The sequence below is a fragment of the Pipistrellus hanaki genome, assembly GCF_964339955.1.
Source record: "Pipistrellus hanaki genome assembly, chromosome: 3".
Taxonomy (NCBI): domain Eukaryota; kingdom Metazoa; phylum Chordata; class Mammalia; order Chiroptera; family Vespertilionidae; genus Pipistrellus; species Pipistrellus hanaki.
The window spans coordinates 165220468-165235235 of record NC_140505.1 but is presented as its reverse complement, the minus strand read 5'-3'; the positions used below and the strand labels follow the sequence as shown (position 1 = coordinate 165235235).

At 41.5% G+C, this 14768-nt stretch overlaps 1 protein-coding gene across 1 annotated transcript in view; it reads right to left on the bottom strand.

The window, feature by feature from the left end:
- GUCY2C (guanylate cyclase 2C) overlaps nucleotides 1–8732 on the bottom strand; it is a gene marked incomplete at its 5' end in the record, with an annotated part of 66803 nt that extends 58071 nt beyond the window's left edge. Inside the window, one exon of the mRNA XM_084878281.1 lies at nucleotides 8516–8732. Within this exon, the coding sequence (XP_084734407.1) occupies nucleotides 8516–8732 (217 nt within the window). The remainder of the gene's footprint in view (nucleotides 1–8515) is intronic.
- Nucleotides 8733–14768: the final 6036 nt, after the last annotated feature.

Below are 14768 nucleotides of genomic sequence, written 5' to 3'. Positions count from 1 at the left end.
CTTGTTAAGGTATAAGACAGCTCTTATGCCTCATCTACCTGTTGTTATGAGGGACACTAAAGATGATGCACTCAAAAGTCCTAGGTTTAAGGCAGTCCATGATGGGCATGTACAGTAAAAATCAAGGTTTTTACTGTAAAGGGTCTGGGAGAAGAGGAACCAATGTTTGAGTGTGATTTTGTACAAGTGATTTCACCTCTGGGGCCCCAGTTTCTCACCCATTTATTCATAGAATAGAACTGGATTATCTCTGTTATTATATGCCTAGTGTTGGGCTATGGATTCTTGCATGAATCCTTTCACTAAATTCTTCCCTGAATCCTATGAGCTTAATTAATAATTTACCTTCTTAATTTAAAAATGAGAAGATGGAGGTCCATAGAAATTGATTAACTTGGTAACAAATTAAGCTGAATTTTGAACTAAGGACACTCCGATTCCAGATCCTGCTGTAGAAAGTAGTTCTCAAAGTGTGGGGCCATTGACTCCCACGGTACCTAGAGACTTTTTCAGGAGGTCCAGGGGCTCAAAACCATTCACATAATTATAATATGACATTTTTGCTTTTTTCCACTCCCCTTCATTCATGATTATATAATGAGAGTTTTCCAGAGGCTACATAATATGTATTATTATTAGACACTAGTGCCTGGTGCAGATTCATGCACATTGAAAAGAAATTAATTAGAAGGTGGCCAGAGGGGCAAGACTGGGCAAGATGGGCCGGGCACGCTCTGAAGCCAACCTCCTGAGGTCACTCCCCAGCAGGCTGCACCTGGGGTGGCGCCATGGCTCAAAGGGCGTCTGTGGAGTGAGCAGGGTCCCTCTGGAAGGTGGGTCCAACAGCCTGGCCTACAGGGATCAGGCTGAAACCAGATTTCTGATATCCTCCGAGGGGGTCCCAGATTGCAAGAGGGTGGTTTTCGGGTGACACATCCTGGAATCTGGCTCCCTGCCTTCTGGTTCCAGGGTGCATCACCCTAGAACTGCCCCTGCCAAGTTGGCAGTTCCTGCATTGAGTGTCTACCCCCTGGCGGTCAATGCATGTCATAGCTACTGGTTGGATGGTCAGATGGTTCCTTATCCTTTTATCCTATATAATAAAGATGTAATATGCAAATTGGTCATTACGCCATGAAGTGTAACGACTGATGGTGTAATCAGCAGGAGGGTGGGGCAGTGAGCGACAAGCAGGTGGCGGTGGAGGAGGGTGTATGGCAGCAAGCTATGAGGTGGGTGGAGGGAGGGAGAAAAAGGATGGGGGAAGCTACAGAAGGACGAGACAGCAGGCCGAGAGCTACTGGAGGGCGGCAGCTACTGGCGAGCTATTGGCACACGGATTCGTGTGCAGGGCTGTTAGTATATATATATATATATATATATATATATATATATCGATAGATTAAGTGCAGAAGCAGATATGAAAACCCAGCCATTTTCTATTAAGCCTGACATTAAAGATTTACAAAAATGTAAATCAATACCACTTTCCCACCTACTTTTATTTTTTTGTTTTGATAAATGTAGGTTTTCTTTACTAAAAAATTATCTATGTTAACTGATAAAGTGTCTATATTGTTATTTATTTATTTACTTATTTATTTATTTTTATTTTGTGACAGCCCCTCACAATCTGTGGAGCACTGCACAGATACTAGTGGAGGCTCTCTCTCTCTCTCTCTCTCTCTCTCTCTCTCTCTCTCTCTCTCTCTCTCGTATATTTTATTGATTTTTTACAGAGAGGAAGAAAGAGGGATAAAGAGTTAGAAACACCAATGAGAGAGAAACATAGATCAACTGCCTCCTGCACACCCCCAACTGGAGACGTGCCCGCAACCAAGGTACATGACCTTGACCAGAATCAAACCTGGGACCTTTCAGTCCACAGGCCAAAGCTCTATCCACTGAGCCAAACCGGTTTCGGCTATAGTTGTTATTTAAATGAATTGATAAGCAAATATTTAAAACATTTGTTTTGAGGTACAATAATCAAAACAGCATAATATTGGCAGAGAGACAGATATGCAAATTAATGGAACAAAATAGAGAGCCCAGTTATAAAAATACATGCTGTTATATGTACAGAGAATTATATGGACAGATAATTATTGACAAAGAAACCATAAACATACAATAGAGCAGTGTTTCCCAACCTTCTCTCATGATGAGAATCACCTGGTGGAGTTGTTAAAACACAGATTCCTGAATCCCAACTAAGAAGTGCTAAACTAGAATTTTTGGGAACATATAGGTAAAATTGTATACTTAACTAGTGCTCTAAGACAGATTTTATATACAGAGCACTAAGTTAGGTATGCAATTTTACCTATATGTTCTCAAAAATTCTAGTTTAGCACTTCTTAGTTGGGATTCAGGAATCTGTGTTTTAACAACTCCACCAGGTGATTCTCATCATGAGAGAAGGTTGGGAAACACTGCAATAGAGTATGGATAGTCTCTTCAATAAATGGTGCTGGGAAAACTAGAAAGCCACATGCAAATGAATGAAACTGGATTACAGTTTGTTCTCATGTGTAAAAATTAATTCAAAATGGATCAAAGACCTAAATATAAGACCTGAAACAATAAATTACATAGACGAAAATATAGGGACCAAACTTATGGACCTTGATCATAGAGAACATTTTATGAGCTTGACCCCAAAAGCAAGGGAAGTAAAGGCAAAAAAAAAAAAAAAAAAAAAAAAAAAATGAATGGGACTATATCAAAATAAAAAGCTCCTATATAGCAAAAGAAACTGACAACAAAGCAAAGAGGCAGCCCACCAGATAGAAGATATTTGCAAACAGTAGCTCCAAAAAAGGTTTAATTCCAAAATATATGAAGAACTTGTAAACTCAATACCAAAAACCCAAAACAAACAAAAACAAAAAACAATCAAAAAGTGGACAGAGAACCTGAAAATATATCTCTCTCAAGAAGACATATAAATAGCCAATAGATCTATATAAAAAGATGTTCAACCTCACTGGCAACTAGGGAAATGCAAATAAAAACTATAATGAGATACCACCTTAGACCTGTGGCCATTATCAATAAGACAAGCAATAACAAGTGTTGGAGAGGTTGTGGAAACAGGGAAACCTCATCCATTGCTTGTGAGAATGTAGACTGGTACAACCACTATGGAAAGCAGTCTGGTGGTTCCTCAAAAAATTAAAATAGAGCTACCATATGACCCAGCAATCCCTTTCCTGGGTATATACCCCCCCAAAAAACTCAAAACCATGTATTCCCAAAGATACCTGTGCCTCTATGTTCATTGCAGCAATATTCACAGTGGCCAAGACATGGAAACAACCCAAGTCTCCCACTCTAGCGGACTAGATAAAGAGGATGTGTTACATGTACACAATGTAATACTAGCCCTCTATAAGAAAGAATGAATTTACAACAATTTACTGCCATTTACAACAACATGAATGAACTTTGAGAACATTATGCTAAGTGAAATAAGTCAGCCAGAAAAAGCTAAGAACTATCTGATATTACTCATATGTGCAATAAAAAAACTGAAACTCATGAACACAAACAGCAGTGTGGTGATTGCCAGAGGGAAGGGGTGGGGGAGAAGATTTGACTTTGGGTACGGGCACAAGGTGCAATATACAAATCTTATAACATAGAAATCCACATGTGAAACATATATGTTCATGTTGACCAATGTCATCCCAATAAATGTAATACATATAAATAAAATAAATTAAAAAATATCCTCAGGTGATGATTAACAAAAAAATAATGATAATAAAATAAAATTTTAAAAAAGAATGAGAACATAAAAAAAAACATTTCTGTTTTAATTTCCAGTATAGTAAATGCTGATAAATGCAACTGCATAAACAAAACTCTTCAGATGTCAGAATTATTTTTCAGAGTGTAAAGAGGTCTTGGGACCAAAAAGATTGAGAGCTACTTCTATAGAACATACTGTAGTATGGTGCTACTTCTTAACATTTTATGGCTATGTGAACTGCTTTTTTTTTATCCCTTTGATCACTGCAAATTCCAAATGATCGCTCAAGAATATACTGAATGTTTTTCTAGACAATGGAAAGACATCTATGGAATGACAATTCAAAGCTTAACTTTTAAAATAAGCAATTACCCTGATCACTATTTATCATTCCTCTCTGGCCTGCTCTCTCACCATACCATGAATCCCAGTCCTGGGAGAATGAGTGGAATGCAATAAAATTCAGTGATCTTGGAACCTTCTATTTCCTATCCAGGGCTTTCAAGATGGGCTTGTACCAAAGTGAATCTGCATGTAGTGCCTGAGTTTAGGGCATGACAGCACATGCAGGGCATGGTCCTGGGTGAGGTTAGCCATGGAACATACACCCTTAAAGAGTTAATGTCCTAAAGCTGAAGAATCTTTTTTTCATCAAATCCTACCTATTTTTCAAATGCACAAAGGTTTTCTAAGTACTAGGAGAAAATATTGCATTCTTCCATTTATACATCATTCACAACATTTGAATTTCTTCTATTTAGCCCTTCATTATATTGTATTAGATATTTTTATAAATAATAATGCTCAATATGTTTTAAAACATGAACCTATCTTTTCCTCACAACTTGCACTACTTGAGTTTATTATACATCAACACTCATCCAACAAAATGCATCACCAAGTGCAAAAATTCAGCCATCACTGTTTATTCTTTCTTTTCCCTAAAATTTTCCACTCATTTAATCTATTTTATAACATCACCATTAATAACTCTGTTTTACAAATGAGATGAGTGAAACTTCAAGAAAATAATAACTTGTTAGTAAATGATGGAGCAGGAATTCAAATTCAGAGTATATGAGTTAGTAAATGATGGAGCAGGAATTCAAATTCAGAGATTAATATCTTACCAATACACTTTACTGTCTGTTTCATGTGACAGGTAACTTGTTTTCCTAATATCAGCAATAGCCTAGCAACGACTACAACATTAGCATTCTCAGGAACAGCTGGGTGTTGTCCCATGCTGAGAAAGGTTGCCAGCAATCAATCAATGTTTATCTCTCACATTGATGTTCTCTCTCTCTCTCTCTCTCTCTCTCTCTCTCTCTCTCTCTCTCTCTCTCTCTCTCTCTCTCTCTCTTTCCTCCCTCTCCCTTCTTCTCTCTAAGCATGCCCTCAGGTGAAGATTTACAAAAAAGAATAAATGACAACAATAAAAACAACTGTCACTGAGTTCTTACTATTTTCAGTCAGTGTATTGCATAATTTATATGAATTTTCTCATTTAATTCACACCATAGCCATATGAGGTAACTGCTATCTATTGCAATTTTATAGGTGAGGGAATGAGGCTCAGAAAACTTAAATAATTTCCTTGAGGTCAGTGGTGATAAAAGGTTGTATAAACAGCTAGAATATGAACCAAGACCTCTTTGATTCCAAATCTCTACTTCTAACCACAATATCTTATTTTTTGTTTGTTCGTTTGTTTGTTTGTTTGTTTGTTTGTTTTGTTATGTTAATCCTCACTCAAGGATATTTTCCCACTGATTTTTAGAAAGAGTGGAAGGGAGGGGGTGAGAGAGAGAGAGACAAACATGTATTGAGAGAGACACATTGATTGGTTGCCCCCTGCACGCACCCCGACCAGGGATGGAGCGTGCAACTAAGGTACATGCCCTTGACTGGAATCGAGCGTGGGACCCTTCAGTCTGCCAACTAACATTCTATCTGCTGAGCCAAACTGGCTAGGGCTTCACTGCCTTATTTTAATGAGAAAGTTAGCTCGTGGTGGGTAAAGATCTTACAGTGGCAAGATTCACTTCACTCTTGGGAATTATACAGAAATGAGCTTGAAACTCATTTCAAACAGACAATCTGTATGACTTAAGCAAAGTTATTAAACCTCCATTGTGAAAGTGTCAACAATGCCAGTCTAACAGAGATGTGATTAAAAGGGTTATGTATCTTACCCAGCACATGAGAGATATTCAGTAAACAAGGAAACCAAGACTTGGAGAGAAGAAATCACTCACCCAGGGTCACAAAGAGAGAAAGCTCCGAGAAAGGGATGCCAATCCAGGTTTTCAGACTTTAGATAAAATGTTCTTCCCATTACTACACACTGCCTCAGTAAATAAAGAATTTTATGAAATGACCTCTTATAATGACCTCTTAGTTTCTCTATTTATATCTGAATCCAGTCTCAGACCAGATTGAAGAAATGTATATTGCAGAGAAATAGAACGTATGTATTATATTGGTTGGTATTATTACCAGACAATTTTAAATGAAGAAGATTAAGACATACCCTCCTCAAAATCATCAATAACCATTGAGATGCATCAATTGCATTGGCTCATTATACTTCTAGCAATCTAGTCTCAAAGAATGAAAAAAAAAAAAACTATATACATGAAAATGTTTAGTGTAGCCTTTAAAAAATAATTATGCAAAATTTAAAATAATAAAATATCTTACATTATTATTAAACTAGAGGCCTGATGCACAAAATTCATGCAAGGGGCTTGGCCCTCACAGCCCCGGCTTCATCCAGAAGGTCGCCTGAAAGGTCGACTGGACAGTTGTTCTGCTGTTTGGTCTAATTAGCATATTAGTTCTTTATTATATAGGATAATTTGGGAGAATATCTACTCCAAAGGTTATTTCAGGATGCTATGAAGATTATGCAGTTATAGGAAAGTCACCTTTAGATCGATGTAAAGTGAAATCAGAAGGCTAAAAATTGTTTCTATGTGATCCCAACCATGTTCTTAAAAACGAGAAACTGAGAAGCTTGTAAATATCCAGGCTGCTAGAAATGATCAGTGGTGATTTTTTCCTCATATTTTACCTAATATTTTACTCTACATATTTTTTTTTTTAAATATATATTTTATTGATTTTGTACAGAGAGGAAGGGAGAGAGATAGAGAGTTAGAAACATCGATGAGAGAGAGTCATCAATCAGCTGCCTCTTGCACACCCCCTACTGGGGATATGCCCGCAACCAAGGTACATGCCCTTGACCGGAATCGAACCTGGGACCCTTTGGTCCCCAAGCCGACGCTCTATCCATTGAGCCAAACCGGTCCCGGCTACATATTTTATCTAATGTCAAATTTATTTTAATAATTAAAAGATACAATGGAGAACTGCAACACTAAATTCTATTGGAAACTTATTATATTAGCTATCTATATCAATGGTTGGCAAACTGGCTCACAAGCCATATGTGGCTCATGAGCTGCAGTTTTTTGCTCTATTGACTAATGAGTTTGCCAACCACTGATCTATACTAATAAAATGGTAATATGCTAATTAGACTGGGTCGACTGGCCATCTTCTGGATATCCAACTTCCTCTGGACAAAGCCATGGTGGTGGGGGCCAAGGCAGAGGCAGTTAGGGGCAATAAGAGCAGTAGGGGAGGGCAGTTGGGGGTGAGATCAGACTGGCAGAGGAGGGCAGTTAGGGGCAACGAGGCAGGAAGAGGCAGTTAGGGGTGATCAGGCCAGCAGGGGAGGACAGTTGGGAGCAACCAGGCCAGCAGGGGAGGGCAATTGGTGGCAAGATCTGGCCAGCAAGGGAAGGCAGTTAGGGGTGATCAGGCATGTAGAGGGCAGTTAGGGGTGATCAGGAAGGCATGCAGAGGCAACTAGGGGTGATCAGGCAGGTAAGCAGAGAGGTTAGGGTAATCAGGCAGACAGGCAGGTGAGCTGTTAGAAGCCAGCAGTCCCAGATTGCAAGAGGGATGTCTGACTGCCAGTTTACAGGGACTGGGCCTAAATCAGGGTTTGGACATCTTCCAAGGGGTCCCCAATTGGAGAGGATGCAGGCTAGACTGAGGGAATCCCTTTCTCTCCCCATGCACAAATTACGTGCACTGGGCCACTAGTGTTTTATTATAATAGCCACCAGAGAAGTAAAGAGTGAACAAATGGATTAAAAATCCCAGAAAAAGATTCAGCATCTATATGAATTTTACTCCGTAATTCATCTTCTTAACTGGAAACCCTAGGCAATCTCAGGTCCAAACCAAATATTGCTCCTGAGCAGTTGCAGGAAGAATGCCTACCTCTCCGAAAAGGAGAAATAAATCCGGTTTTTATTGAAATGCTATCTGGGGCATTTCACTGCTGTGAACACCTGGCATCCCCTGAGTCAGGCCATCCCCAGAGCAAGGGAGATTATGAGTGAAGTCTAGCAATCTAGTCTCAGAGAATGAAAAACAAAACAAAACAACAAAAATAACAACAACTATATACATGGAAATGTTTAGTGTAGTATTTTAAAAACAATTATGCAACAATAAAAACAATATAGTATCTTACAACAGAGAATTATGAAATGTGGTAGGACTCAAATCCTTCTGTTTGAGAATCTATTGCCTTGAAATATAAAGGAGTTGTAAGACAGGCCCTTAGAAAAGGTTGGTATTCAGGCAAAGAAGACAAGATTTTCACTAAGCAACCCTTTGATCCCAGAGGTGGTAACCGGGAGGAGGAGGAAGAGGATTCTGTTACCATATTCTTACCATCATCCCTTAGACGCCTTCCCACGATTTCCACTCCCCGATTCACTGCATTTTCCAAGTTTTCCGAGGGCTCCTGGAAGGCCGAGTTTTTCATTATCAGGACGCTGATCTCGTAGCTGCCATTGCTGCATTTCTGAGTCACCTTGTCGTTGAAACACAGCAGCCCCGGACAGAGGAGCAGTGACCACAGAGTCAAGCCCAACAGTGGTTTCTTCATGACCTCGCTCACCTCAGGACCATACTCCTTGTGCTCAGTTGTTCTGCTCTGGGCTTTTAGGGAGACAGGAGCGCCAGCTGGACAGCCTCTAGCTGGGTCCCTCCGTCTACTCTGCCACACGTTGCTTTCTGGTCACGTGGGCCATGGAATACAGCCTGCTTGCCAGTAATAAGCAGCTTCATTATGGTAGGAGATAAACCAAAGTTCGCTTTTTGTGTTTGTTCACAGAAAGGTCAGAGTTATAAACAGGGAGATTACCTGGGCCTCACCCAATAAAAATACATCAATTTGTGACACATCACTGGGAAGAGGGAAATATGGTTTGTACATAAAAAAGATTTGTAATGTGGAAAAATAAGGTCAGAAGGCTTAACAGAAGCACAAATATGATGGACTGTTAGTGTTTAGGTTCTAACTGTGCATTCAAACTGAATCCTTAACTAGGAAGAACTGTTTTTTCAGCCACTCAGTTGGCAATTATTTGTTGAGACTTGACTATGTGTTGGGTATTGGCAAAACACTAGGCATACATACATGAATGATATGGAGGCAGTAATGTCCTTATGATACATGCATTCTAGTAGGGAAGATAAACATTAAACAAACTAGAGGCCTGGTGCATGACAATTCATGCATTGGAGGGGAGTTCCCTCAGCCTGGCCTGCCCTCTCTCACATTCTGGGAGACCCCAGGGATGGGAGGCTACCCAGTGATCAGGGGAAGGTGACGTCCCCATTACACCTCTGCTGCTTTCACTGCTGGTAGCACAAGCCTTGGCTGGCCCTGGTTACCTGAGCCTCGAGTAGCCCTGGGAAGCTGGGCAGCCGCCATCCCAGGCTTGCCTGCATCTCGGGCTGGCTCTAGGCAGCTGGCGGGCTGAGGGCCACACTGCCCTCTGGCCACACTGTGCACCTGCCACCCTCTTGGCAGGGCTGAAAGGACTGAAGGACTCCAATGAAACTGAGGGGACTGGGCACTGCCATCTTGTGGCTATGGGCGCTGCCACCATTGTGACGGCATTTCAGTCAATTTGAATATTCCCTCTTTATTAGATAGGATACTTACGAATAAATTCGTCAATGAAAAACGTGTGAAATGTTGTGGGAGCATATGACAGATTAACCTAATCTATTCTAGAAAGTCAAGGAAGCGTTCCTGGGAAAGCATTCTTTAAGTTGAACCCTGCAGGATCCATAGGAGTTAGCTAAACAGAACGAGAGAGAGGGCATGTGAAGGAGGGAGACAGCTTGTACAAAGGCCCAGATATGGGAAGTGGTATGGATGTTTGAAGAACTGAAAGAGATACAGAGTGGCTGGTGTGGAGAGAGGTACGAGTCCAGTGGCAATAAAAGATGCCAGAGGAGTAGAAGGGTAAGCCATGAGGTTTCCTATAAGCCATTAAGGATTTGAAACTTAAGCATAAGAATCAAGACAAGGATGTGATCAGATGAAATGTGTAAAGTGGTCTTGGAGAGGTCTTTGGCTGCTAAGGGAAGGATGAACTTAGAGAGAGGCAGGAGTGGGGACATGGAGCAAGTTAGGAGGCTGTTTCTATGGTACAATTCAGAGGTAAAGGAGGACTGGATGAGGAGTGGCAGTGGGAGTGGAGATGGGATCAAGAGACAGATACAAGGTAAAATGGGTTAGACTTTGTATTGGATTTGGGGCATTGGAGTCAGAGAAGGGTCAGTGGTGACCGCTGACATGCTCAGCTGTGTAGATGGGAAAGCTGTGGACTACGTTGTAGAATTCTGGGAGAGGAGCAGCTTTGAGGGAGAAGGGAATGACTTCTGTTTGTGAACATGCTGATTTTATTTTATTTATTTATTTATTTATTTTAAAGATTTAAGATTCTTTTTTTAAAATATATTTTATTGATTTTGTACAGAGAGGAAGGGAGAGAGATAGTTAGAAACATCGATGAGAGAGAGTCATCAATCAGCTGCCTCTTGCACACCCCATACTGGGGATATGCCGGCAACCAAGGTACATGCCCTTGACCGGAATCGAACCCAGGACCCTTCAGTCCCCAAGCCGACGCTCGATCCATTGAGCCAAACCGGTCTCGGCGAACATGCTGATTTTAAGGAGACTGTGCAAGTGTGAGAATAGTCACCATGGAGTTTTGGGGAGAGCTCCTGGACCTAAACAGGGCTTTGGAAATATAGTCACAGGTGTAGTATGACTGATCATATAATGCCATGGTTTGCATCATAGACTTGATGACCACATATGGCAAAATTTATGTTCTAAAGTGAGTGGCATCAACAAGATGGAGGACTAGAAGGTCCCAGCCTTCATCCCTGCACAAAACCAAGAAATTAACATTTACTCACTGAGGAGAAACCAAGATGGCGGCATAGGGTAGACACCTGAATGCAGCCTACCACAACAAATTTGAATTTAGAACTGGAAAGCGGGGAAACATCGCCCTGAAGCACTGGCTGGCTGGCTGGCTGAGAGGAGGCTCTACCATCTGGGAAGGAGAGAGAAGGCACACTGCACCTCAGGAACTGTGAAGGTGAGGTGAACTGCACGCATGAAAAGGCGGCTGCCCGACTTCACTGCTGGCTTGCTTGCAGTGCATGCGGAGAGGGCGGGCAGAATTTGCTGCTGGTTTACTTGCTTGCAGTGCACATGGAGAGGGCGGACAGCTAATGCGCACCTAGCTTTCTTGTTTGGAAGAAAACAGAACCACCCTATTGCTCTGATAGACGGCCCCAGACAGGGAGAGGCCAGACTGTCAGGCAGAGGGCAGAGATCTCTCAGAGGTATGTGAAGCCAGCGGCCATTACTGCAGGACTCAGAAACCAGACCTTCATAGGGAGGGGCTGAATAAAGCTTGTCTGCACCACCGGAGACTCTGCCCCATCCAAGTGGAGCACAGAAGCCCTTCCAGTGGCTAGCTTCTTCATTCGCTGCCAATAGGACTCTCCTAGGGAGGGGCAGACAGGAATCTAAAGCTTGTCTGCAACCAATTGTATGGGATTCAACAAAGCTTGTCTGTGCCACCCCGAGACTCTGCCCCATTCAAGCGGAATACAGAAACCCTCCTAGCTGAGACACTTCTGATCCTCATAACCAATTGGCTTGGAGATCAACGCTTCCCAGTGATACCAACAACAAGCAAGGCTTAACAACAAGACTGCACACATAGCCCACAAAGGGCTATACCAAGACTTCAGGTAACTGGGAGGCTGACCCACTGAACCATATAGGATACTTTAGCACACAAAGCCACCCTACCAATTCAGGGAAGCTGTGAAAATGCCAACACAAGGAAACAGATCACAAACTAAAGAAATAGAGGACAAGAAGTGACTGGATATAGAGTTCAAAACCATGCTTATAAGGTTTTTCAAGAATTTCCTAGAAAATGCCGATAAAATAAATGAGACCTATGAGGATATGAAAAGGGATCAACTAGAAATAAAGAATACGTTGTCTGAAATAAAAAAAATATTATACAGAGTCCTAAAAACAGAATGGAAGATCGCAAGAATCAAGTCAAAAATTTGGAATACAAAGAGCCAGAGGACACTCCTCCACAGAAGCAAGAAGAATCCAGAAAGTTGAAGATAGTGTAAGAAACCTCTGGGGCAATTTCAAATGAACCAACATCAGAATTATGGGGGTCCCAAAAGAAGAGAGAGAGCAAGATACCGAAACAATACTGGAAGAGACAGAAAACTTCCCCCACCTGGGGAAAGAAATAGACTTACAAGTCCAGGAATTGCACAGAACCCCAAACAAAAGGAATCCAAAGAGGACCACACCAAGACACATCATAATTAAAATTCCAAGAGCAAAAGACAAAGAGATAATATTAAAAACAGCAAGAGTTACCTATAAAGGAGCACCCATATGATTGTCAGCTGATTTCTCAACAAAAACCATGCAGGCCAGACGGGAACGGCAAGAAATATTCAAGGTGATGAATAGCAAGAACCTACAGCCAAAAATACTCTATCCAGCAAAGCTATCACTCAGAATTCAAGGCCAGATAAAGAGCTTCACAAATAAAAATAAACTAAAGGAGTTCATCACTGCCAAACCAGAATTATATGAATTGCTGAAAGGGGTTCTTTACGAAGAGGAAGAAGATAAAGATAAAAATTATGATCAACAAATACGTAACTATCAACAAGTGAAACTAAAAGCCAAGGGAATTAAAAAACCTGATGAACATACCTGAAGAACGTGAGAGTCACAGAAAGACCAAATAGCCGCTGGGAGTTGGGCAGATACGAGGAGGCTAAAGAAACACAGCCAGACACACCAATGCAATGTGTGATTAAAACTAGGTCCTTTTCCTAGAGAGAACTAAAAAATTTAAAAAGTGGCAACGTTTGGGTGGAATCTGTGAATTAGGTGGTGGGAAGGAATCCACAGTAATGTCCTGATGCTGAGCATTGTGCTGTAGTGTTTAGGAGAATATATTTGCTGCCCAAAAATATCCACAGTAAACTATTCAGAACTCTGGGGACATCAAACAACTTGGGGAGGGGGATGGGGCAAGTTTGCTGTAATTAAAAGCTGTTTAAAGAAAAAAAAAAAAAAAAAAAAAAACCTGATGAACAATATTAACTGGTGAATATAATAGAATCAGAGGTATGGAAGGGGAGTGGACTGACGATTCTCGGGGAAGAGGGGAGTAGGGGTGCGGGAAGAGACTGAACAAAAACTGTGCACCTATGGATGAGGACAATGAGGAGTGGGGAAAGGGCAGAGGGTGGGATGGGAACCTGGTGGAGGGGAGCAATGGAGGGGGGAAAAATGAGGAACATTTGTAATAATATGAACAATAAAGATTTATTAAAAAAAAAATCACTCACTGATAAAAATAGCTGTGGGGGAGCTGCAGCAACCAGTGGAACACAAAAACCAAGATGGTCCCGCCAGTTTGAAATGCAGTTGGTGGGGGTAGGCAGTGGGATCTCGCAGGTGTCTGAGTAGCCCTTTCTCTGCCTTGCTTGTTTGAGCTTTAGCAGAATTGGCTGGCAGTGAGGCTGGGAGGAACTCAGGTTTCCCGCCAGGAGAGAACTAGTTTCCGGTGGGCGCTTTAGTCACACCTGAAATCTAGGACAGCCAGCATGGACGTGAGGGTGTGACTGCTGCTGTGCACAACACGGTAACCTAGAGCACTTCACCACCGAGGTTCTTGAATTGGCAGGAAATACATCGACCTGTTGTTTTTTTGTTTGTTTGTTTTTTCTTTCTTGTTTTTTTTTTTTTTTTTTTTAATTTATTTCAGAAAGGAAGGGAGAGGCAGAGAGAAATAGAAACACCAATGATGAGAGAGAATCGTTGATTGGCTGCCTCCTGTGCACCCCCTACTGGAGACCAAGCCCACAGTCCAGGCATGTGCCCTTGACCAGAATAGAACCTGGTACTTTTCAGACCTCAGGCGGAGGGTCTATCCACTGAACCAAACTGGCTAGAGCAATGTGGAAAGATTTAAAGGTAAAGTGTATCATCCCTTGTCATTTGCAACTTGCTGTTCTTAGAGATACAAGGCTGGCTATTCAAGGCTACAATTGCTGGTAGTGATGTCATTCTACACATCCACAAATCTGTAATTGGGAAGAAAGGCTAACAGGTGATTATGTAAAGTACATGTGTCAAACACAAGGCCCGCAGGCCAAATCCAGCCCGCCAGGCCTTGCAATGTGGCCCGCACCGCGCTGTCATCACTGCACTCCGCTGTCAGTTTATGACATTGTCAGTTTATGACTGTTCAGTAAACCATTCGGCCCGCAATTTAGGCTGGATTTTAGATTTTGGCCCCTTCTCTGATTGAGTTCGACACCCCTAATGTAAAGGATGCCTGGATTTCTATTATATCAGGACTCTAAATTCCCTAACAACTGTCCGGTGTTGGTGATTCCAGTGGACTGTATCTCTGAAAAAGAACAAACAACCAAAGAAAAAACCCCTACAATTTTGCCTTTTTGTAATTCTAGTTGAGCAAGTTGGAAGTTTAATTAGCTTTCCAACCAACCAAATTTCTGCATTCGACTCTTAAATATGTTTAAA